At 37.4% G+C, this 24655-nt stretch overlaps 1 protein-coding gene across 4 annotated transcripts in view; it reads left to right on the plus strand.

The window, feature by feature from the left end:
• The window catches only part of AFF3 (ALF transcription elongation factor 3), a 669714-nt gene that overhangs the window by 550621 nt on the left and 94438 nt on the right, over positions 1-24655 (plus strand). For 2 of the 4 annotated variants that reach the window (XM_056807135.1, XM_056807137.1), the window contains one exon: positions 17012-17052. In XM_056807135.1, the coding sequence (XP_056663113.1) occupies positions 17012-17052 (41 nt within the window). The remainder of the gene's footprint in view (positions 1-17011; positions 17053-24655) is intronic. The other 2 variants (XM_056807138.1, XM_056807136.1) reach the window with 1 other exon arrangement.

Genomic DNA, 24655 nt, shown 5'->3' on the forward strand with positions numbered 1-24655 from the left:
ATAATTTTGAACATGAAAACTACTTAAAGGAACATTTAAAGTGGTTTTTAAATGGAAGGAGCTACCCACTTTAGGAACTATTAAAAATAAGTAGATACTTTGAATATTAAGCCATAGGGCAGAAGAAAAAGAGGAAGAAAAAAGAAGCCACTGAGGATATTTTTTCCTTTGTTTTCCATTTAAACTTTTCATTAAATATCTAGGTGGAATGTATTCCTGAATTGGTTTCTTTTTAACAGGGGATTGTTGATGAGAGTTCAGTAATTGAAAACTACTGACTATCAGATCTTTGTGATCCCTGTGAATGAAGTAATCATACATTTAGGCAGTCAGTCAATCACAATCAATGCATCTCCAAATCTCCCCAGCAGGAAATCTTTTGTTTTTACCAATTCTAATGCTGAGCTGAATAAATGTGTTTTGCTGTCACCAGAGGTGAAAGGCATAGTTATAGGATCATAGCTCTGGAGCCTGAAAAGACCTCAGAAGCCATTTAGTCCAACCCTTTCGTTTTACAAATGAGAAAACTGAAGCCCGGGTCAGGTAAATTTCCTGATCAAGGCTACACAGGTAGAAAGACACAGAGTCAAGATTTGAACACAAGTCCTGTTATTCTAAATCCAACTGCTCTTTCCTCTGCACCACATTACCTTTTCACACAATTCAATGTTTATTTTGCCTTTCTGCAGCTTATTACTGTAAGATGATACAACTTTTGGACTAGGGAGATTTTCCCAAAATATAATTTACCTCTTCATTTTTAAAATATTAACTCCAAGCTTTAAAATTTGCAATATAAAATCAGTTTATGTGCCATATATCCAAGTTGCAAAAAGTTCTCCAGTCATTGTTCCATTAAATGAGGTCTTATATTTCTTTAAAAAAAAAAAAAACTTTTACCTTCTGCCTTAGTATCAATTCTAATTGATACTAAGAAGAGTGGCAAAGGCTAGTCAAGCAGGGTTAAGGGACAGGCAAATCGCTTAACTCTATTTGCCTACCTCTTGCCCTTGTCATTGAATTATTACTAGGACAGAAAGTTAAAAAAATTTTAATAGATGGCCATTGACAGGTTATTTTTTAGTAGGATTATGAGAGCAGACACCCAGTTCAAGTTTAGGAATGAAGGAAGCTTCTGTGTAAAAATGTGCTCAGGTATTCTTCATTCTAAAAAATACTTTTATTAACTGTCATACACTGCTCAATTGGTAGATCCTATAATTCTCTCAAATTATCGTCTCTTTTCCTTTTATTAGTAAAATGTATAGAAAAAGCTGTCTACATTCAATGCCTCTATTTCCTTTCTCCATACTTATCATCCTTTTCCATTCTTACCTTCAACTTCTTCACTCAACTAAAACTTCTCTCTTCATAATTATTAATGATCTCTTAAATGTCAAATCTGATAATGTTTTTTCAGTCTTTAACCTTCTTGACCTTCCTCCTACACTTGACACTATTGACCACCTTCACTTTTTGGACATTTTCTCCTCTCTAGGTTTTCAAGGCACGGCTCTCTCTTCATTGTCCTACCAGGCAGTTTCTTCTCTAATTTCTTTTCTGGATTACAATCCATATCATATCTAATAACTGCAATTGTACCCAATGGCTCTGTCCTGGCCTTCTCTTTTCCCCTATACTCTCTCTCTTTTGATCTCTCTTTTTTCTCTCTACCTTTTTCTCTCTCTCCATGTATCTAATTAGTTCTAACAGTTCTAATTATTGTCTATTCAGATGACTCTCCAACTTGTATCTCCATCCCTAATCTTTCTTCCTGAATTCCAATCAGCATGCATTTATCTAAGCACTTACTATGTGCCAAACACTAAGTGCTAGGAATAAAAACATAAAGAATGAAGCAATCCCTATGTCCTCCCATCCCATATTGCTCATTTCAAATCAGATAATCCATAGGCATTTCAAATTCAACATCTGCCCAAAATAGAACTCATTACCTTTCCTCCCCTCTCCAAACCATGTCAAATATACCACTGTATTTCTAGTCATCCATTTTTCAACATTGATATCATGCTCAATTCTTTATTCTCCACCCCATATATCTGATCGGTTGTCAAATTCTTGCCATTTCCAGCTCTACAACATCTCTTGCATCTATCTCCTCTCCAGTCACACACTCACCTCCCTAGTTTCATACTTTCTTTACCTTTCACCTGAATTATTTCAGTAGCCTCCTACTTGAGCTCCCCATTTCAGGCTTCATCCCATCCAATCCATCCTCCATATAACTTCCAAAGAGATTTTCCTTTCCCTACTCAATAAACTCCTCTTCAAACAAATATAAATTCCTCTATTTGCTGGCCTTTGTTTATCTTCCAACCTTATTACAAATCACTTCCCTTCACATGTTCTATGCCCTTTTATACTGTGACTCAAACAGAGCATTTTTTCCTGTTCTTTGGCATTTGTGCTAACCATCCACCAAGCCTGAAACATACTCTCTTCTTTACCCCCTCCTCTTGGATTCTCTCGTTTCATTCAAGACATAGCTCAAGCACTACCTCCTACATGAAGACTTTGCTTATCCATCCCAACAGTTAGTGCCTCCCTACCAAAATACCTCATTTTAACTACTTTTAATTCATTTGTGTTCATTCTAATATTACTCATGTGTGTACTTGTTATCTCCCTCATTAGAATGTAAAACTCTTATGAATAGGAATTATTTCATTTTTATATTTGTCTCTCTACTGGTACATGGTAGATGATTAATAAATGCTTATTGACTTACACTATGTGTATGTACATGTATATGTATATATTTCTCAATTCTTCAGTGTGGGAATGCCTTTGACTTGCTTAGGAAGACCTTTCTTTAGATTCTTGGTATTGTGTCAATCAGTAGGAGTAGTGCCCAAGAAGAACTGCTTTGGGGGAAGTCGATTCTTCTTAAAGGATCTGTTTAGTTTGTATTGAACAAAAAGCAACCCCCCCCTTTATTTTAGAATTTTGGCTTAAGGATCCAGAATTTAAGCTTTCAACATTGGCTTTCTATCACATACTGATCCTTGAGATTGAAGTTCTAAAGCTGAAAGATCTTGGCATGGTAGTACACATTATTACTTGTAAAAATGTACTGTCCCTCTCCCAAAAGCAAAAAAAAAAAGATTTTAAATCCTTGAGAACATGAAGTACAAAACAGAATAATCAAGCCCATAATTAGTGGGAATTGAGTTTGGTGAGCATGTTTTTAAAGGAGAACAAAGTAGCTATGTTAAGATTTTTTTTTAAATCACAGAAGTAACACCACATGTTTAACACAGCTTATTTAGAGGCAGACTCCCAGAATGACTGAGTTAGAAGAAACCCAGGAAGCTATCTCAGCCAACTCACACCTGAACAAAAATTCCCCCTATTGCCTCTTTAAAAAGCAGACACTCATCCTTCAACTGGAGATCTTCAGTAATAAGGAATTCATTAACTCCTGAGATAATCCATTACTCCTTGGAGTAATTCTTATTATAGGATCATGACTTTAAAGATGGAAGCACATTTTAAGGGCATCTAGTAGAACCTCTCAAAGAAAGAAACTGACTCTCAGAAAGATTAAGTGACTTGTCTAAGGTTAGCTAAGAGAAGGACATAAATTCACACCAAGATCTCTGACTCCAAACACAACCTTTTTTTCACCATAAATGCAAGAGGCACTGGTATCTTAACCAACTCCATCAGGCCTGGCACATTTCCCTGTGCATTCTTTCTCTCTTCCACTTCCCACCTTGGCAATGCCATCTTGTTTAGCCATGAAACTGAAGGAAATTGTGCACTGGATAGAGCACCAGGCCTGGGGTTGGGAGGACCTGGATTCAAATATGACCTCAGAGATTTCCTAACTGGGTCGTTGCCTAAACATTACCATTCTTCTGCATAAGACAGAAGGTAAGGGTTTAATTATTTTATTATTTTCAGAGGTCAGGGTTAGATGCAACCATTATTAGCTTGTCCTATAACCATGTTTCAGGACCCATGAAACCAATTGTTAGGAAAGTTTTCCTTGTGTTGATTTGAAATCAATCTCTGTTCAACTTTGACCCGTTTATTCTTAGGTGCCCTGAGACCAAGCAGAACATGTCTAATCCTTCTATATTATAGCCCTTAAGTACTTAAAAATCACTCCTTAAATCTTCTCTTTTCCATTTTTAACTTCCTCCATTACACCACTATTCACTTAATGAATCCTAGTATGACAGTTTTGAGTCCTCTTGATCTCTTAGTTGCTCTCCATTGGACACAGTCCAGCTTTTCATTCTCTTTCCTAAAGTGTGGTGACAAGATTTTAATGTGATACTCTAGATATGCTTCTCCTATTTGGAGATTTTTTAACCCTTATCTTCTATCTTTGAATCAAAATTACGTAATGGTTCCAAGGCAGAAGAGCAGTAAGGGTTAGGCAACTGGGATTAAGTGATTTGCCCAGGGTCACAAAGCTAGGACGTGTTTGAGGTCATATTTGAACTCAGGACCTCTCATCTCCAGGTCTGACTATCAACTGAGCCACCCAGCTGCTCCATTATGCTTCTATTAAAGTAGGCTGAAATCAAATGAATATTTTTGGTTGGTGTTGACTAATTAATCTCAGTTCACCAAATTCCCATTTCTCTTTCAACTTGACCTCCTAGTTATTCCCCAAACTTGGCATTCCATTTCCAGGCTCCATCCCTTTAGGCAGGCTCTTCCCTTTAGGTGGTGGAATGCATTCCCTCTTGATTTTCGTTACTTAGAATTTCTAGCTTACCATAAGTCTTAGCTCAAGTGCCCCCTCCTACTCCAAACCTTTTCTGATCCCCCAATTGTTAGAAGCTTTCTCTCCCTTTCAAATTACTTTGTCTCACTTATCTGGGTTCACAGCAAATGCATGTCCCCAAGAAAATGGCAAATTAACTGTGTTCACAGTGATGCCTCCCAAGAACATAAGCTTCTTGAACACTGGGAATATTTCCTTTTTATCTTCAGATCTCCATCATCGAACAGTGTTTTAGACTGAGTAGGCACTTAACAAATGTTTGTTTACTTTATGTCATCAGACATTTCAACAAACGTCTATAAAATAATTACTATCAGCACAGTGCTGAACTGCTATCTCTTTAGTGAAGAAAAATCAAGTAAAATGAAATCTGAATCATTTTTACTCTTTCATCTGCCCCTAGCAGTGATTATGTCTTCTTTGGTCTTGCTTTTGCCCTCAATATAGTTTTTTAAACCCTTACCTTCCATCTTAGGATCAATACCATGTATTGGTTCTAAGGCAAAAGTGTAGTAAGGACTAGGCAATGTAAGTTAAGTGACTTGCCCAGGGTCACACAACTAAGTGCTTGGGATCATATTTGAATCAGGTCCTCCCATCTTCATGCCTGCCTCTATCCACTGAGCCATCTAGTTTCCTCTTCCTCAACCCCCAAATGTATATTAAAAGGCCCATCTTGTTTTTCTTGGTTTGGGGTGTTAGAAGCTAGAAATGACACATTAGTGTATCATGAAGGATAGATAACTAAATGGCATAGAAAAGTGAACAAGAAAAAATTCCCCTTGTTCATATCAGATATGCTTTTCCTACAAGTTATAACACTACAAAAGGCTTACACCCTGAACATGTTTTGGGTCTAGCTAACATGAAGCCAGGGAACCCTATGCAATAGGGATCCCAGAAACCTTTGTGGGCACGGTACATGGATGGGATGTGTCTGTGTATAAGAATGAGTAGTCAAAGCAATTCATATCTCTGATGGTGTAGTTACTGATGTCCAGCTCATCATGATGCTTTCTTCTGGACATCAAGATGCTACAAAGCTATATATTCCCAAAAAGTCCATCCTATTCCTAAGAAGTGATATTGTGGTAGAATATATTAAGGACTACCGGGTTCAAAATTGGGAGATGGATGAAGACTTAAGAGAGTTGGAAGATGGTGGATGAAGAAGATGAACTCTCAGAGATAAATATCATAGCAATGGAGACATAAGAAAAGTGACTAGATCATTTTAGAACCAAGAGCCATAAAAATAATAGTTACCATGCAGAAAAACTCTTTGTATAGGAAGCATGATCTCCTTCCAACCCTGATTGTGGAGACTTGGGACAAAGTCACAGTCACCCCCACATAATTATGACTCCACTTAGAGTTAGTGCAGGTTGGTAGCTTTATCCTTCCCACTTTGGTTTTAATTTAAAGTCCTCTTACCAAGATCCTCAAGTCTCTTGGCAAATATATTTAGCCAGCCTCATTTTTATGAAATCTTCCCATGACCATCATGTATAATAAAGCCCAATCCAGAAGTCTAAGTCCTATTCTCCAGCACCATCTCTTAACTTCATTATTTTATGTGCTTTTTGTCTTTCTTCCAAAGCCCATAGCTTTCAATAGATAAAACATCGCCTATATTCCCCTGTGGTCTTTAGTTTCTTCTCTGGGAATTTATCATCCCTAGCAAATCTTTCCAGATTCTTTCTGGCAATATCATATGGCCCACATGAATCACCAGAAAGTGGATAGTGATCATCATATTTGACAAGTCTCAAGAGACTCTCCATTTCATCCCAGATACATACTTTTAGAAGACAATATACCCTCCAATTATTTATGTCAGGTCAACATTTGTGGAGGTCAGTTTCTCTTCAACAGGGAGCCAACAACCAACATGACTTCTTTCTTCTCTAAACAGTATGGAATGTCATGTTACTTTGGTGGCAAACATGAATTTCTATCTTTTCACAGAATCCAAGAAGCTACTTCCTTCCCAAAAGTTCAGCTCCAATTCCAGTGGAAGAGTTTGAAATATTCAGGAGTCCTTCTTTCTATTGCACACTTCCACTTGTCAGGCTCCCAACACTGGTTTGAATTTCCCTCTGCCTCTTCTAATTCTTTTTCCTCTTTATTTTTCCCTTAAAGGATTTCTTTAATTCTTTCAAGGAACATTTCATTTTACTCTGGTAAACTAGAAAAAAGAAAGGCATTCCTTGTGATCATAAGAACATATATTTTAAGCTGAAAAGGATCTTGATGGCCATCTAGTCCAAGCTTCTCAATTTATGGAAATGAAAACTAAAACCCAAAGAAGTTGTCACTGGCTTAAGTTCACATAGGTAGTAAGTAAAGGTTTAAGTGTACATCCTCTGACTGTAATCCAGTACTTTTCCCACTCTGCAGCCTTCAATCTTGTTACCTTCATCCTTAACAGTGACATAAACCTTTATCTTATGGACATATATGGAACGCATGCCACTCTGGATCCACCCAGATCAGAATTTCAATGAGGTTGTTGTTTTTGTTCAGTTATTTCAGTCATGTCTAACTCTCCTTGCCCCCATTTGTAGTTTTCTTGGCAAAGATTCTGGAGTGGTTGCCATTTCCTTCTCTAGTTCATTTTACAGATAAAGAAACTAAGGTCAACCTGGTCAAGTGGCTTGCCCAGGGTCACACAGCTGGTAAGCATCTGATGCCATATTTGAACTCAGATCTTCCTGAATCTAAGCCCAATACTCTATCCACTGTGCCACCTAACTACTTTTCAAGGAGGAGAGAAAATTTATTATGACATCCCAGCTGACTTGTCCCCATCCAGTTACCTGGAAACTTCTAAGGCCTTCATAATTTAGTTTCTTATTTAATTATAGTGCATACTGGGGCAGCTGGGTGGCTCAATGGATTGAGAGCCAGACCTAGAGATTGGAGGTCCTAGGTTCAAATCTGACCTCAGACACTTCCAAGTTGTGTGCCCCTGGGCAAGTCACTTGACCCCCATTGCCTAGCCCTTACCACTCTTCTGCCTTAGAACCAAACACAGTATTGATTCTAAGACAGAAGGTAAGAGTTTTAAAAAAAAAATAGTATACCTTAACAGTATAAAATATCCAACTACAATAGACCACAATTGTAAAAATAATAGGCAAACAACCACATGCACATTTCTGAATGTGTGCAGTCTTCCTTTTTGGTTCCTCCCCAGACAATTCCTGCAAAATTTACACTAAGTGTGAGGAGGGCTATTTATGCCTCCAGTATAATCAAGCTTGCCCATCAAAGCTGGAAACAAGTACCAACCTCTGTCTTCACTGCTTCTACTTGTCGTTTGGCTAATGGCAACTGTGATTCACCATGCTTCAGATTGCCTAAATGCCTGGATACTGCCCTAGCAATCTTCAATGCCCCTCCCCTAAGTCTTGATTTGTCAGATTTTCTTTTTCTCCTCTGTTTCCCTGGGATCCCATCTATGACCAACATGAAAGTTATACTACTAGTTGCCCAGCTCAGATTTCCATTTGCAAAGATAACCAGCTAAAAACAAAATTTCCTTTTAAGTTTCCATCTTTGCGAAACTGTACTTCTATCCATTAGAACCTTTACCATGTCTGCACAGTTCCGTGCTCTCTAGAATATGTCATACTCTACTGTCCAATCAGGCTCATCTCTATGGCCCATGGCACCAAGGGAAGAAGAGTCCTCTTCTCACTGAGTCTGTTTCTGTGCACTTGATGCACATCATCTCTTCACCCTCTGGCAAAAAAGCATGCATTCCTCGATATAACATGTATACTCCAGATCGAATCACTTGCCAGCTCTGGGAGGGGAAAAGGAAGTGAGGGAGGGGGATAAGTTTGATCATACCATTTTGGAAAACTTAAATGGAAATTTGTTAATACATATGATTGATAAAAATAAAATAAATTTTAAAAGCATGCATTCCTTACAAATGCATCAGGTACCCACATACAGCTTTGGAATTTATGATAAGCATGCTTTGATTTGCATGTAGAATATTCCCAATAATTGTTTTTAAAAAATCTATGCACCACGATCAGGTACAGTACATAAAATCAAAATTGTAGCTGTATACAACAGGTCAAATAAATGCAGAAATAAAGCTCATAGTATTTGTCTGTTGAGGTTTTAGGCAAAATTATCAGTTATCAACTGTCAACATTTGTTCCCTCAGTTTCCTTCCCCCTCGCCCCTGTGAGTGAGTTTATATCCATAAACCCATTGATCTGTGAACCCAGTTTGGGCCTGTGATTGGCCCAGGCTGAATAGCACTATTCCCAGCAATAAAAGCCTTAGACTTTAGGTTGTTCTCTATTCCCTCAGATTTTCTAGAGCTGGACTACTAGGAAATAAAGGCATAGTCCACGATTTCAGTCTTCAAGCCACGTTCAGACAGTTTTCTCAGGTCAGGGTAATCTTGGAAGGTTTCTGGGATCCCCAAGAGGGTAACAGCATGCATTTTCCTCTTCTGGACTTATCTGAATGCTCTTCATAGAGGACATCATCTGACACCAACACTCAGTTTTTTCTTCACATGTCCCAGAGTTCCTAGGTTTCACCCCAGAAACACTTCCTTTTAAGCCACCTTGTTCCTAGAAGACTTTGCACACCCATCAGTCCACATGCACCTCTATCACAAAGAGCATTGGAAGCATAAGCATAGTCTTCCTCTCCAGCCTAGCCACCATGAGAAAACTGTCCTCTTCCCAGCAGATGTGCCTCAGCCAGGTACAGTTTTAGGTCCATCCTGGCTAAAGCATTGGTGCAATTTCTTCAGGTCACTGAAATATTCTCCTTGACCTCTACATTTACTTAGACTGAGATTCTTAGTCCCCTCTTGCTCCTGCTGCTAATTTTCATGACTAACTACAAGGCATACATGTTGCACATATGTGTGGAAACGTGTCTATACATTATACACACAAATACATGTTATGTTTATGGACACATAGTTCTCTATTATGGATGAATGTATTTGTGGGTGGTTGGATTCTTCTTTGTGTTGGACATCTTCCATGATAATGGCAAACCCCTTTACATGTGGTTTGCCCATACCAACCCCTCACCATGTTTTATTCCTTGCTTGGTAATCAGACAGTCATTGAACAAAGTTCCCTCATTTTTTGCATCTTCTAAGCCCTCTTTTATAATTTTTAACACATGCGGGGAAGATATCTCATTGGAAGAGAACCTTTAAAGTAGCATTTGCTGTACCAAATCAGAGACTTTTTAGAATCAACAATCATCAATAACAATGAACATTGGCTACAGTGGAATATTTTATTCTCTGCATCTTTCAGGAAGTTGTGTAACTGTAATTATGTGATCCATTGTAAAATACTGCCTGCAAAAAGCTTCCTGTTCTCTTCCTGTTAGACATAATTTGTATTATCAGTAAAGAATTATGCTCTAGAGAGAAAGAGATGTCTGGAAAAGGAAGTGGGTCAGTCACGTATGAAGAGTGAGACATAGCCAGTAGATAGAGCTTTTGCTCTGCTGGTATGTGTGGTATGTTAAGAAATTGAGAGGAAGCATCCTTGTGTAATTTATGAGAAGGACCTAGGATGAGAAGGATGGATGAGTTGAGATTTGGGGTTGGAGGGAATACCTCCTTGGATGACATCAAAGGTCTTTAAAGTGTAATGTATAATGTATTATATGTATACATTATGTATGATATGCATAATATGTGCACATGTTTATATATGTATACATGTGTAATATAATGCATATACATATATTATATATATTTTATATAATGTATACTATAATTGTATAAAATATATTTTGTATATCTATACATATCATATAAATTTCTAAGCATATAAGCTTATGGGCAACTAGATGGTATAGTGGATAGAACAACAAACCCGGAGTCAGGAAGACCTGAGTTCAAATGTGGCCTCAGACCCTGCTTGTCTCTGTTCCTTCAAACCACTCCAGTATCTTTACCAAGAAAATCCCAAATGGAATCACAAAGAGTCAGACATGACTGAAACAATACAACACTGACAAATTCGTCAAGAAGCTTTCAGTTCTACTGATGGCTACAACATGATGGCTACAACAGTTCTACTGATGACACAACTAAAGTAAAGAAAGGAAGCCTCATTCTGACCACATACATTTGTAAGCTATCTTACTTACTTTCAGATTTTAATTTCCATTCCCTTCTTCCTCCTGAAAAAAAGGCTTAGAATAAAATCTCTGGGACAAAAAGAGAAAACCGTAGAATGGTTGAGGAAAATGAAATCAAAAGAAAATTATATGCCCAGGATTGGCCAACTAGAAATGTCAGATTTTTCCAAATCAATTATTTATTTATTTTTAACAGCTTTCCACATAATATGTACTATTACATATGTAATAACACAGATCCACATAAGTTTTCCAAAGTTAAATGATCCAAATTGTCTCATTCACTCCTCCCAGAACTAGCAAGCAATTCAATCTTGGCAAGCAAAACAGATTTCCATATTGTTTGTTTTAGTAAGTGAATAATTTTATAAAACCCAAACTCCAAAACACATACCTAAATAAACAAGTGAAAAATCATATCCTTTCACCTGCATTCTGACTCCAACAGTCCTTTCTCAGAGGTGAAATTTAATCATGGATCTTTCTGAGTCCAAGTCCATTACTCGGGTTATCAAATCACCTAAGTAGCACCTCCCGAAGCAATCCTTAAGATTTGTTGATACCACCAAATGGTCACCCAACAAGTTGATCTTTCTAGATGTTCTCTCTCTAATTATTCAATAAGAGTTTGGAGATTCCTTGAACCCTTCAAAGTTGCAGGATCTTCACCTTGTTCATCCACCATGCTCCAGAATCCATAAATTGCTCCCGGTTCTCTCTTGCCCAAATTACAACAAAAGCATTTCATTCCCTCTCTGAAATCCCTTCAATCACACATTGCACATTGTGATACTTCAATAATTTTGGTAGCTCATTTAGTATATAATGAAACCTGAATATCTGCCAGATAGGTTCCCAGGCACTAGGATTCCCACTGCAATAAGGAATGGAAAAAGAAGATATAATCTCTAGAGAACAAGAACTTGAAAAGGATTAACTGTTGGCAGAGAACTTGTTTTGTTTCACATACACTTGGGATACAAGTCTATGAATGATTAAAGAACCCAGGGCAGATCAATGAAATATTCTTTTAAATGTATCCATAACCTGTTTTGCTTAGGGTAGAGTAATAGAGAAGTTGGGATGGGGTGTGGAGATGAAGGGGGGAGATCTGGGAAGAGAGAAAATTGGTTCACTGTAATCTATGACTCTTGAGCAAGTGAAATTGGGCCATTCATCTAATTTATTGTGGGTAGTTTTTCAGGCTTCACTTCATGAGTCACCTAAGTAATTTTTTCTTTGCTATTTCATACTCTGTAGTAAAGTTTAAATCCAATGTTTATTTATTTCATTACTTTCCAATGGTAAAATAAAATAATATACAGAAACCAAAGGAGATTTTTTTACAGTCATAAATTCTAGCGGTCTTTGGTCATAGTTTATGATATCAAATTTTAATCTAAAGTCATAATCCTTATTTTAAAAACCACACACCTAGCACAATCTCTTATTACAAGGAATTATATAGAACATTTAACATATTCTCATCTCTTTCTTTGATGGATGATGAGTTGTCCTCAGTAAAGTTTTTAATGATGCGAAATAAAATGCAAATTAAATGGCACAATCAAAATCAGACTATTAAAAATAGTGGAGCAAGCAATAGATGGTACTAAGTACCACCTTTTTGCTTAAGTTTTTACATAAATAGCACTGACATATTAGAAGAATGATTAGTCATATGAAGACAATACCATTTTGCAAAATGCTAGGATGCCCCATTATTAAAATAAGAGGAGACTCTCCCAAATCACTATCTCAACATCACCACAACCTTTTTTGGGGGAGGGAGAAGGGAATGGAAATTAACATCTGAAAATAACTACAGTGAAAATATTTTAGTGTCATGAAAATGTGTTCTTTCTTTGGAAGGAGGGAAGGGGTTTTGCTTTAAACCCTTATGATTGGCCTTTGGATGTTTAAATTTATAGTTGAAAGACATTGGAGATTTTAATACCAAAAAAACCCATTGACACTTTTTTAATTGTTTGGAGAAATTTCTTCTGATTCTCATAAAATTGCAGTGACATTCACTGAAGCTATCTGCTACAAATAGCTATTTGAAAGTATATATCAAAAACCATTTAACGAATGAATTGAACACTGAATTGGGAGTCAAGAGAACTGGGTTCCATTTCTTGCTCTGCCATTTACTAGCCATGTAACTTTTAGGCAAGTGATTGAACCCAGTTTCCTCAGCTCTAAAGGGAGGAGTTGAGATAGACCAACAAGTCCCTTCTAACTCCACCATTCTAGCCTAATTCCAAAATGGTTTTAGAGCCCATTTGGATACACTTTGAACAGCTTATAATGAATGCTTCTTAGGGTGATCCTTTACTATTTTTTAACCCCATGCAAAGGACTAGTGAATAGAAGAAAAAGACGGTACCTTGGGAACTTAGCCAAGTTGTTGTTGTTTTGTTTGTTTGCTTTTAAAATTCCCTAACAGCATTAATATGAACCTAAAAACATAGTCTCTCAGGGAAAGTCAGAAATCAATGTTAGAAATTGCTATTGAACTTTTAGTCACTGTTTTCATTCTCTCTGGTAGGGAAAATAGGATGTCCTCAGTCTTGGAGGTCAGGTGGAATTAGAAGATCATGATAATAAGATACTCAACTTTCTTTTGGAGAATTCAAATCCTTCATAGGTCTTCATCAAGGACTTCCCAATGATAATGAATAAAGCTATTCTTCAAGCTTGTCTCCCCAAACCTGTAGAGTTCCATATATCTATCACTTTAGGTGGGGAATTTGTAACATGTAATGTTTATATGTTGGACGTATTCTTCAGTGAGAATACTATAAATTTAACTCTCTTAAGAGACATAGATGAAAAGAATCAAGGGGTTATGGACTGATTTTAAAATGAAGAGTGAGAACAATATATTTTAATATTTCACTATATCTCTGATCTCTTCCATACTTCTTCCAGTGATACAGATCAAACCTATTCCTGCTTGTCAATGGGCATATGTTTAAAAGCACCTACTGTGTGCTAGGCATTAAGGACTGGCAGCACAAAGGAAGACAAAAAAACCCCTGTTTTTTTAACTATCCTAGCTCTTATGGAGCTCATGGTCTAAATTGTACATCTTGTATGACTCTTCCCAATGTTCTCCTATAAATTCATCACTGAAATCTACCAGTGGTCATCCTTATCTTTATATACTGTCTATCAGTTATCTCAGTATTCTTTATACCATTCCAAACTATATCACTCCTTCCTTATAATGTGTTCTGGCCTGTTCATGCCAACCATACACTTCTCTATTTTACTTTGAATGATGCTCATGTTCATTTCTTTTGAGACCATAGTATTCTGTGACTCCAAGCCATACAGCATCACTACAGTATTGAAATTTAAGGGGAAAAAAGACTAGACTTGTTATGTATCCTTGGAAGTGGATTCCTGTTTCTCATGGTTTTTCTTTATCTTCCCAATATTATCATCTAATTGGCCCTTTCTCACCCTTATTATAATGAATATTTTCACAAAGGAAACATTCCCCTAATGATCAGTGAAAATTGTTTAGTTCTTAACTCTCCCTTGAAAGATTTTGTCATCTTATGGCATAATAATTAACTAATTGGTAGCCCATTAGCTAGAAAGGAGTAATGTCTTGTCAAAACTTCCTGAATTAACTGGTTAATTGCCTCGTTTTATTCATATGGCAGCTAAGGAGAGTGGTATAACTGTCTCATTCTTTGATTAGTTCAACAATCTTCTGGTGGACTTCTTTACCTCTTACTTTCATCTTACTCTACACTGTTTTTCTCACTTCTTCTACATTTCAAAGAGTGGTTACTTCCATTAGTGTGAGTCATCTCTCCAGTGACACAGATTGCAAGTCTTCTACCCTTTGGTGAACAGACTCAGGATCCTAGAGACAACTTCATGAGCTGACAAATTGAGCCAAGCAGGTCTTTAAAATGACAGTTAGTCAGGTGGGTCCTCTAATCATTTCCACCTCAGTAGGAACTTTCAGGACTTGTTTCCTGTTGGCACGGTCCTTGAGAACCTAGGATGACCTCCAGACACTGATGATGACATTAGAGTGTAGCTTTAGGGGAATTTTTGAAAATAATCTTCCGTAGAATCTATTTTCATTATTTTATTGCCACACACTTAAAAACCTGCATTGGCTCCATATTACCTATCTGGACATTTCCAAATTTCTTAACATTGTCCTCTTCTGCCTCAAGAGTTTTTTATTTCTTTCTTCAGTTCTCCATTATATTTAGCCAAATCTGCCTTCCTAACACATGCCTTATCCATTCCTACCTCTCTGCTTTTATATGTGCTATTTCATACACCTGCATCCCACTCTCTCTTCTCAGCACCTATTCAAGTCCTCCATCTTTGGACCACTTTGCTCAAAACTCAACTCCTCCAGGATTCCTTCCTTCAGAGATCCCAACCAAGACTGTTTGCCTCCATCACTCCTGTATTCCTTTGTAAATCTGTACACAGTGGGCATTATGCTCATCTCTAATTCTTGACGTTTGGTTGTTTAGTAACTTCGGTTGTGTCCCAACTCTTCATGACTCCATTGGGGGTTTTCTTGACCAAGATACTGGAGTGTTTTGCCATCTCCTTCTCTGGCTCATTTTACAGATGACAAAATGAAGCAAACAGGGATACATGACTAGCCAAGTATATGAGGTAAGATTTGAACTTAGGGAAATGGTCTTTGTGACTTCAGGCCCCAGAATTCTGTGCAACTGCAGCATCTTGCTGCCCTCTTATTTATATAGTACCTTGTAAATAAATTCAAAGGTTCATCTTTTCCTCTGACTTCCCAGTTAGCTATCAAGCTTTCTGAGGTCAAGAACTAGCTCTTCTATTTCTTTGGTACCCATATTGCCAAGCAAAATACATTTCATTTGGTGGCCATTCACAAATGTTGCATTGATTGATGTGATTAACTTAATTAGGAAAAAAGGTACTGACATGCAGAAGGCTAGCACTATTTACTATGAAAAATACTTTTATGCCTATAAAAAATGTGATGCTTCTGCTCTCTAGGTGTTTGCTTTCTGAAGATTACACATTTGCCAACTCTACTTAGTATCATGCAAGTAAATTTTTTAAATACAAAACTATTTAATTAGTATGAGTGAAGCTAAAGTATTTATACATATCAACTCTACATAAGCAAGAAAAAAGTGAACTTAAATATCTTCTGAATACTATTAATACAAAAAGGTTGGAAAGTCCATAAGATTTGAAACAACAATGGCACAGAATTCAAAAGGAAAATCATTAAAATTATATATGACTAAACTTCTTTCTCTTAATTAAAAAAAAGGGAAATCATGCAAGTAAGGTATAGGAATATTTTAGAAGCTTCTCTGTTATCTATATTTACCAGCATATTGTGAGCTCTGGATTGTGTAACTGAGCAAGTAAAGCACCACTGATCTACCAAGTGAAACACATCATGTTTTCTTTATCTCTGGGACTATTCTGGTGTCAATCTTGACCTTCAAACAAGAATTACCCTAGAGTTAGAGGCAATAGAATAAATGAGATAGTCTGTTGTTCCTTCCTGTCCTCTGTACCCAAATTCCAAGCCACAGAAGTTAAATGGCTGTTCAGAGAAAGAGGAGGTATGGAAAAAAGTCGGAGCACAGTTTAATGAAGGAAGAGAGATCTTGTCCCATAAATCTGACTGCTGGCCCAAAATTAAAGTTTGGTTGGTGACTGGGGCAAGGGGAGGGGGAGTTAAAAAGAATCAAAATTGACAATCTTCTTACAGGTAAAAATACCGCAACATGGGGAAAGGGATCAGAATAAAAGGGAGACTTTTGTCCTTATTCTTAAACTTGCTGAAAATTACCTAAATAAGAATTCTTACTCCCTAAAATACCTTCCTGCCTTGTGACAATTCTCTTATGTGTTTGGTGTGCATCACAGGGTCTCACATTTATTCATCTGGAATGTTCATTTCATGAAACACTGTCTGCTACTTTGCTGGTAGTTTGAAATTTGGCCACATGACAAAAATGTGTGTAACACGTTTTTTTCTTAAGTGTTGATTGAGCACATAATTTAAAAGTCAGAATATAAAATAAACATCTCTGCCCTTTCTTCCAGCAGGCCGCACAGAGATCTGCTCTCCGCGTTCTGTCTGACAGGTACATTTTGTCATTTTTATGAACTATAAATTGCTTTATGAAACGTTGAGCCCTATTTATTGTGGCATATAATTCATAATCGGATTTTTGTCCCCAAAGTATCTGTGAACTGGGATGTTAAACACTTTGCATGCTTGGATTTGTCATGCATGTGTGGAGTTTATTACTGCAAAAATCACAGTCTTGTTCTATTTCATAGAGAGTGTGCAGAATCCCTTGTTGTGCTATGAGACAAGAGATAAGAAACTTAGTGGGAAAAGCATGAATGATACAGTAAATTGTGAGCTTCCAAGTTTGTTGAAATCTAAGCTTATTTTTCAGCAATAAGTACTTCATTTATTTTGAGATGTTTTCCTCTGATTTTCTCCAAATCCTTTCACTAGAAGTTATCTTTCTTTTGATGAGGTTCTCTGTTGAAATGCTTTGTACACAAAACCCAACAATTCATGCTCCTTCATTCCCGACTTCTTGTTTCCTTGCATTGTTTAGTTTTTTTTTCTCACTTCTGTTATCAAATAAGACATGTAAATGTAATAAATAAACATGGTTGATCTGCATTTGGCACCAGGCTTTGCCTTAAACACTGTACAAGAGACAGTTGAACTAGGAGATGTAAAGTCGTTTCCTGAAATGGGCCCCTTTTTTTCCTCCCCTATTTTGACACAGCAGGAGGGAATTTTTCCTGGTGCCTGTAAGTTAAAGAACTAGCCAGTTCCAGTTCCACAAGTGAGGCACTATGTCATACAGAAGCACAAAGAGATTTCTCCCCTGTGCTCTCCTGGCAGCCACTTGAACCTTGTCTGGCTCCCCGGCACCCCCTCCGCAGTAGCCTGTGACACATTCCACCCACCCCACTCCTGCCTTCAGTTCCCCAGTCCCGCTCTTTTCGTAGAATAAGCAGTAATTGACTTTGTAAACTAGCTCTGTCCTGGGCTTCTCCAGAGCAAAATCTGTCACTTAGGCTGAATTATTTGTTGTGCATGGGTGAAAAGCATTCTCTACGGGTGGTAGGCTGAGACCACCAAACTTATTCCACCTCAGTTTTATAAACATCATATTTTTTTATTTCACTTGAAAACCCTTCATTTTGACAAACTCTATACACTCTGCATGCTGCAAGATTAGTTGCCATTGAAATCTCGGAGAATGGCTTTTTAGAAATTTGGCAGAGTTAACAAACAAATTGTACAGGGTTTTGTTGCCTGAAAAGAAAAGGAAGTTGGAGGTCTGAACACATTTAATTTCTGACATAATATTTCCTTTTATCTATTTTTCCCTCCATTACCTTTTTAAAAATTCTGTCTTCTAAATCCTGACATTTTTCTTTAATAAATTACCTCCTCCACAAAACACATGGAGAAGCAAGGTAAAAATAGCTTGGTTTAAAACACCAAAAAAGCCATTATGGCTTTTGGTGGACTGCGCCTAAACCTATTTTTAGGATGCCACCAAATCCCTTTGAAGATATGGCTGCAAGCACAGAAAGCGGTCACTCAGCAATATAACTGATAAAATTCTAGTATACACTTCCAAAAGATAAGACACTTTGTGTACAGAATGTTCTGAAAGATATTGGACAAGCTGCAGTGCTTACTTTGTATTTTATATGTCACATAAGCCAAAACTCTATTAATTCTGATGAATTGACTAATTGCCTTATCGTATGACTGATCTGTTCAGATCACTGTATTAAATAAACATGGCCCAGAAAAATGTATTTCCCAAACCAGAAACAAATTCACTCTGGCTAGCATTTAGGGGCAATCGATTTAAACATACAGATTTCATAGGAAAGGGGGAGAGGAAGATGAGACTATTTATAAAAGATATTTTGTTCTTTAAAACACAATGTATCATTCTTATACATACGCCATGACTTCAGCTATAGATATATATAGATACATAGATAGATAGATACATTAGGGTTTTTTTTTCCTTGAATTTAACATTTTACCTCAGAATAGTGTCCATCCAAAGTGTTTAAAAGTATTCCATGCCTTCTCTTTGGGATTATGTGACCTCTAGTCACAAAGAGATTTCCAAATGATTTGTTGACTTTGTAATGCAATCCTAATAATGCAATAAAAATCTGTCTGCTCTGGTCTATTTTGCTGACCAGTTCCGTGAGCTTTGTGGATGTTTCAGGGCCAAAGGAGTAATCGCCATAAATGAGAAGCATTTGTAATCATTTGGAGATACAGTAAGAACTCATTAATTCAAAATGCAAGGGATTAAAAAAAAGTAGGCTTTGAATTAATTAGATTCAGGTTTTCTAATATTTTTATTAATGAATTCTAGGCCATCTAGTCAGGTGGGGAATATAGTTATCTCAATTTGCATATGCTTTTGAATCAACATTCTAGGAGATTGAGAAGTACCATACAAGGTCATATTTCTGTTCTTTCCAGGCCAATTTTATGTCTCAAATAGTGAATAATACCTTAAGTCAGTTTGTGAAGACCTCTAATAAAATCATACCCAAAAGATTAGCTTCTTTTAACAACAGTTTGTTACTTTATCTATTTGTCTAAATCATTCTATTTATTTTCTGCCTGCACCACCTATCTTCATCTACAAGATGGTAAGCTCCATGAGGGCAGGGATCATGTCTTATCTAAATTTCAAATCTCTCCTCTTACTTAGCATAGTGCAGTACCCTAAGTAGGTGCTTAATAAACGTTGCTGTTAAACTCAGTGGACTTAGGGCAATGAGGTGGCTCAGTGGATAGAGATCCAAGCCTGGAGTCTGGAGGTCCTAGGTTCAAATCTGGATTCGGATATTCCTAGGTATGTGACCCTGGGGAAATCACTTAACTCCCATTGCCTAGCCCTTACCACTCTTCTGCTTTGGTTTTGGCACTTAGTACTGATTCTAAGACAGAAGATAAGGATTTTTAACAAAATTTCAGTGGACTTCAATTCAGTTGAGGGGTTGGATTATATAATGTCTAAGATCTGTTTCCTCTCTAAAGCCTCTGAAGCAATTAATTACAAATTCTGTAAACTTGCCGTTGGCTAGAAAAAATGAGACTTCCCTATTTCTAGTATTCTGGGATTTGGTAAACAAATTCATATTCCTAAGAATTTTACAGACAAGTCAGTCATATCCTCTCACAGGTTTTATCTTTTCCCATTCTGAAGTTGTGGTTTAGGGTGTCTGTACCCAGGCACCCCATACTCCACCTTGATCATTTTCATTTTTCATTTGTGAACATTCTCCAACTCCATCATAGAAGACCAGAAGCTCACCCACAGCATTCCAGGTGTGGACATGCCATAAGGATAGTTTCATAATGGTGAAAAAGTCAGGATATTTGAAGTAAGAAACTCTGCGTTTAAATCTCTCTGTTCAGTTGCTTCCTGTCAGCATGACTTTGAACAAGTGGTTTCACTTTCTAAAAGCCTCCTTCCTAAACAGTAAAACAAAGATGGCGATGCCTTCATTACCTTCCTCAAAAGGTTCCAATGTAATTTACCTTGGGAAAACAGGGATGTGTTGTCCTTTCCATTAGACTGTAAGCTCTTAGACAACATGAATTGTCATTTTAGTCTTTCACCACATCCCCAGGGCTTAGCACAGAACCTTAGCACATAGTAGAGGCTTGATAAAAGCTTGTTTAATTAAATGCTACCAACAGCCAGCATTTATAAAGTATTTTACATACATCATATCATTTGAGCTGCATAAAAAATCAACAAGCATTTTTTTTAACCCTCCACCCCCTACGCCTTTTTATCTTTAAGATTTTTGGTCATTTTTCAGTCATATCTGACTCTTCGTGACCTCATTGTGGGGTTTTCTAGGCAAAGATACTGGAGTCCATTTCCTTTTTGCCATTTCCTTCTCCAGCTGATTTTATAGAGAAGGAACTGAGGCAAATACAGCTAAGTGACTTGTTCAATTGTCTGACACTGGATTTGAACTCAGGAAGATGTCTTCTTGACTCCAGACCCAATACTCCATCCACTACCTCACCTCTAGATGCCCTCAACAAACATTTATTAAGCCCCAACTATGCACCGCTCTGAACTAGGTACTAAGGATGCAACAGTAAAAATAAAAAAGTCTTTGCCCTCAAAGCTGATATTTTATTATAAAGCTTCTATTTGTTGAAGTCCAGCATCCTGTGATCTCTTGGGGACACCATTATCATGATCTTATGTCATAGAGAACTACTTCTATCCATTTTTCCAGTGGAAAAGGAAATTTTACCTTTCTAGAAAAGACTCAGAGATAGGAATTATGAAATAGGCTACAAGCAGAAATTGTGGTATTTCCTTTCCTGAGAATAGGGTAGCCTTATCTCATCTCTCTGAAATGGTTCACTGACTTAGCTATCAGAGAGGAGTTGGCCAGATGTCATCTTGAAATTCTTCCTTGCTGTTCTTGACCAAGATTGCTTTATTTCTTTGCTGAATTCGTTTTATTGGAACAACCAGTAATTTCACTGTTAGGACAGTATCCTTTTGAAATCAACAAGGGTATGGTGATTAAAACCTAATCTTAACAAATTAAAACTGGGGTGGCCATTAGCCAAAATCCTGTTTGCGGATTCAGCCTTTTCCCCAGAAAGCCCTTTCCCCTGCTTGGTTTAACTTGAACTTTGGGTTCAGACTGTGTCTTAGCAACAATCTATCCCAGGCAGATTTGAGGTCAAAACTGAAAAATGCTGGCAAGGCAGTGTGAGAAACTGGGCCCCAACTCACTCATTGTGCCTATTTGTCACTTCAGTAATGTGGCTCAGTAAAGAAGGGACCAGACATGGTATGAGCTGTCTCAAATCAGGATAGTTGTGATCCAACATTTCTCCCACTGACTATTATTAACCATTTTTCATCAGCAAGTCTTGAATATACCCTGCAGTTAAAATGGCCAACAAGCTCCTTGCTCAATTCCACTGATGCCCTTAATAAAGGAAAGAATGAGAATGAGGGAGGAAAAACAAAATCTTTAGAAAAGAAAATGTCAATTAAAAGAAATCCCCTGTAGGAAAAGGAGAAACATCAATCTGATGTCCCCTTTCCTCTATTATAGCTATGCCTTTCATGTATATTTGCTTTGATTGAGAATTTATGGGAGGCAGAAGGTCTAGCTAGACCTGCGAATTTCATCAGTGTGAGGAAACTCCCTCCTCTGATGAAGATCTGCAACTTAAGATCTTAGAGGGCTTGCCTAGGGATACCCAGAGGTAAAGTAATTTGCCTATGCTCACACCCCCACACAATACATCCCATCTTCCTGATTCTTGATGTGGTCCTTTAATCCTCTTCCATTTGCTGCTATGGTGGACAGAGAGAGTAGGCAGTCCTTAAATGTTTCTTGGAATAAATCAAAGTGAAGCAAATTGAAATGAAATTAATTTTTAAGTGGAGTAGATCTATATATGGTATGAGCTTAGCTTTTGACGTGTGCGTCTTTAATGTAGACAGACACTGGGTCCAAGAAGTCGGACCAAGTTGCTAGAAAAAAAGCACAAAATGCTGTTAGGAAGAACATGTGTGTGTGTAGCATATGAAGTGCCTCAGCATATGATTGATCTTCCTTCATACGTGGTAAATAGGAGATAAATGATCAAAAAAAGTATTCACATGATTTATCAAGCTGAGCAACTGTGCATTTTGCAGAGAAGCGAGAGGTCAATCCTGAAATCTAGGAAGGAGAGCAATAGGAAATTGCTGGGACTAGGAAGTTAATCATACACTTGGATTGCTTCCATCTGTTTCTGAAAGACAGGGCAGAGCTAGCAAGGATGCTTTATAGCAGCGGATCAAGAATTAATATTTTCTGTGAAATCTAAGCATCATTTGCAATTACTTGGATTTCATAAAAAAAGGCAGCCTAATTCCAATCGAATAAATCACACCAGACAAGGAATAAGAAATTTTGGAAGGAAAGAGTATGGAGAATGTGATTATTTGATTAAAAACAAATAAATAAATAAGAAACGCCAACATGAAAACAGTTGTTAATCTGATGGCACTCAAAGGGCATCAATGGCCATGTGGTTAAATTGTGCATATAATCATCTTTTGAAATATCAGCTCACAATTCCAGAAATGGCTACACTTTTATGAGCTACAGAGATGAATCATTAGGCTATAACCTGTCTGTCCATCTGGCAGTGCCTCAGGTCCAAGATCCTGAGCACCCCTCCACTGCTATTCACTTATAAAAACCCAGAGGTAACATTCACTGGAAATATGGCAAACAGAGGCTGATCTCTCTGGGATTTTATAAGCATGTCTTTATCATCTAGTTTTAATCCTTTTTCAAATATTTTCTAGATAATCTTGGACCTTCAATTCCTTTTGGAAAGGAAGTATAGAGTACAAGAAAATTGAAAGATTTTTAACCTCTCTACCATTTGCAGTATCTTAAATGGTCCACATTGAGAAAAAGACTTGGAAAGTCACCTCCAATGAGTGGCAATAGACTAAAAAGAATCAGCACCATCGAGACAGATTTCTTTAGGGGAGTACCTCGCTTTATAACATTCTATCTTGAATTAGCTTCAATTAAGAGCAAAGGAGAGAGGGAAGGATGGGATGGAGAGCAATGCCTTCACCTCTTTTCAGGCCTACTAGCAAATAAGTATCATTTTCTGGTTAATATTTTAATCATTTATTGGCATCTCACTGAAGAAAGTCAGAGTTGTGGTACAAAGTTAATATGATGGTAATGGTGGGGATGAAAATGAGAACTTGCATTCATGTAACTCTTTAGAGTCTTCAAAAATGCTTTACAAATATTTCAGTTTATCCTCACCACAAGCCTGAGAGGCAGGTGCTATTATCATCCCCATTTTACAGGTGAGAAATCTGAAATGCACAGAGATTAAATAAGTGTCACATAGCTAATGAACATTTAAAGAGCCAGATCTGAATTCAGGTCTACTGCACTGTATAAAGTATAAAGTCAAGAGTTATAACTTTGAGGAATAAATAAAATTTCTAGTCATCTGCCTAGAGGATAGAGTGCTGGATTTGAGGTCAGGAAGACTTCTCCTCCTGAGTTCAAATCTGGTTTCAGATTCTTACTAGCTGAATGACCCTGGGCAAATCACTTGCCTCTGTTTCCTTATCTGTAAAATGATCTAGAAGAAGGAAATGGCAAACTACTCCAGTATCTCTGCCAAGAAAACCCCAAATAGGGTCACATTCAAACACAACTGAGAACAACAAACAACAAAATTGCCTCTTTGTGGGACAAAAGGAGGTGACTGTCTTGGTTTTGAAAAGCCCCCCATCCTCTAGCCTTTCATGTGGCACTTTTCTCTAACAGTGTCCTTGGAAGAATCCATGCCCAGGGACTGGCTAAGTGAGACGGCTTCATAACAAAGTCCTTTTAGTAACTCAGAAACTATGCCAACTTGGAGAGAGTCCAGAACAGACCCACTGTCTGCCAAATGCTGCTCTCCAATAAATAGTGTTATTTAGTTTGTTACTACTAATGGTGATCATCATCACGGAACAAGGACAGTGGCGGGCTCATGAAAAGTGTTAACTTAGTACTAGCCACAGGAGTTACCAGAGAACGCATGTCTGCCTGACAGCAAGTGCTGCTAAATCTATTATGCATGGGACCTTGCCTACAGCTATGTTG

This window comes from Monodelphis domestica, chromosome 8 (genome assembly GCF_027887165.1).
Source record: "Monodelphis domestica isolate mMonDom1 chromosome 8, mMonDom1.pri, whole genome shotgun sequence".
Taxonomy (NCBI): Eukaryota; Metazoa; Chordata; class Mammalia; order Didelphimorphia; family Didelphidae; genus Monodelphis; species Monodelphis domestica.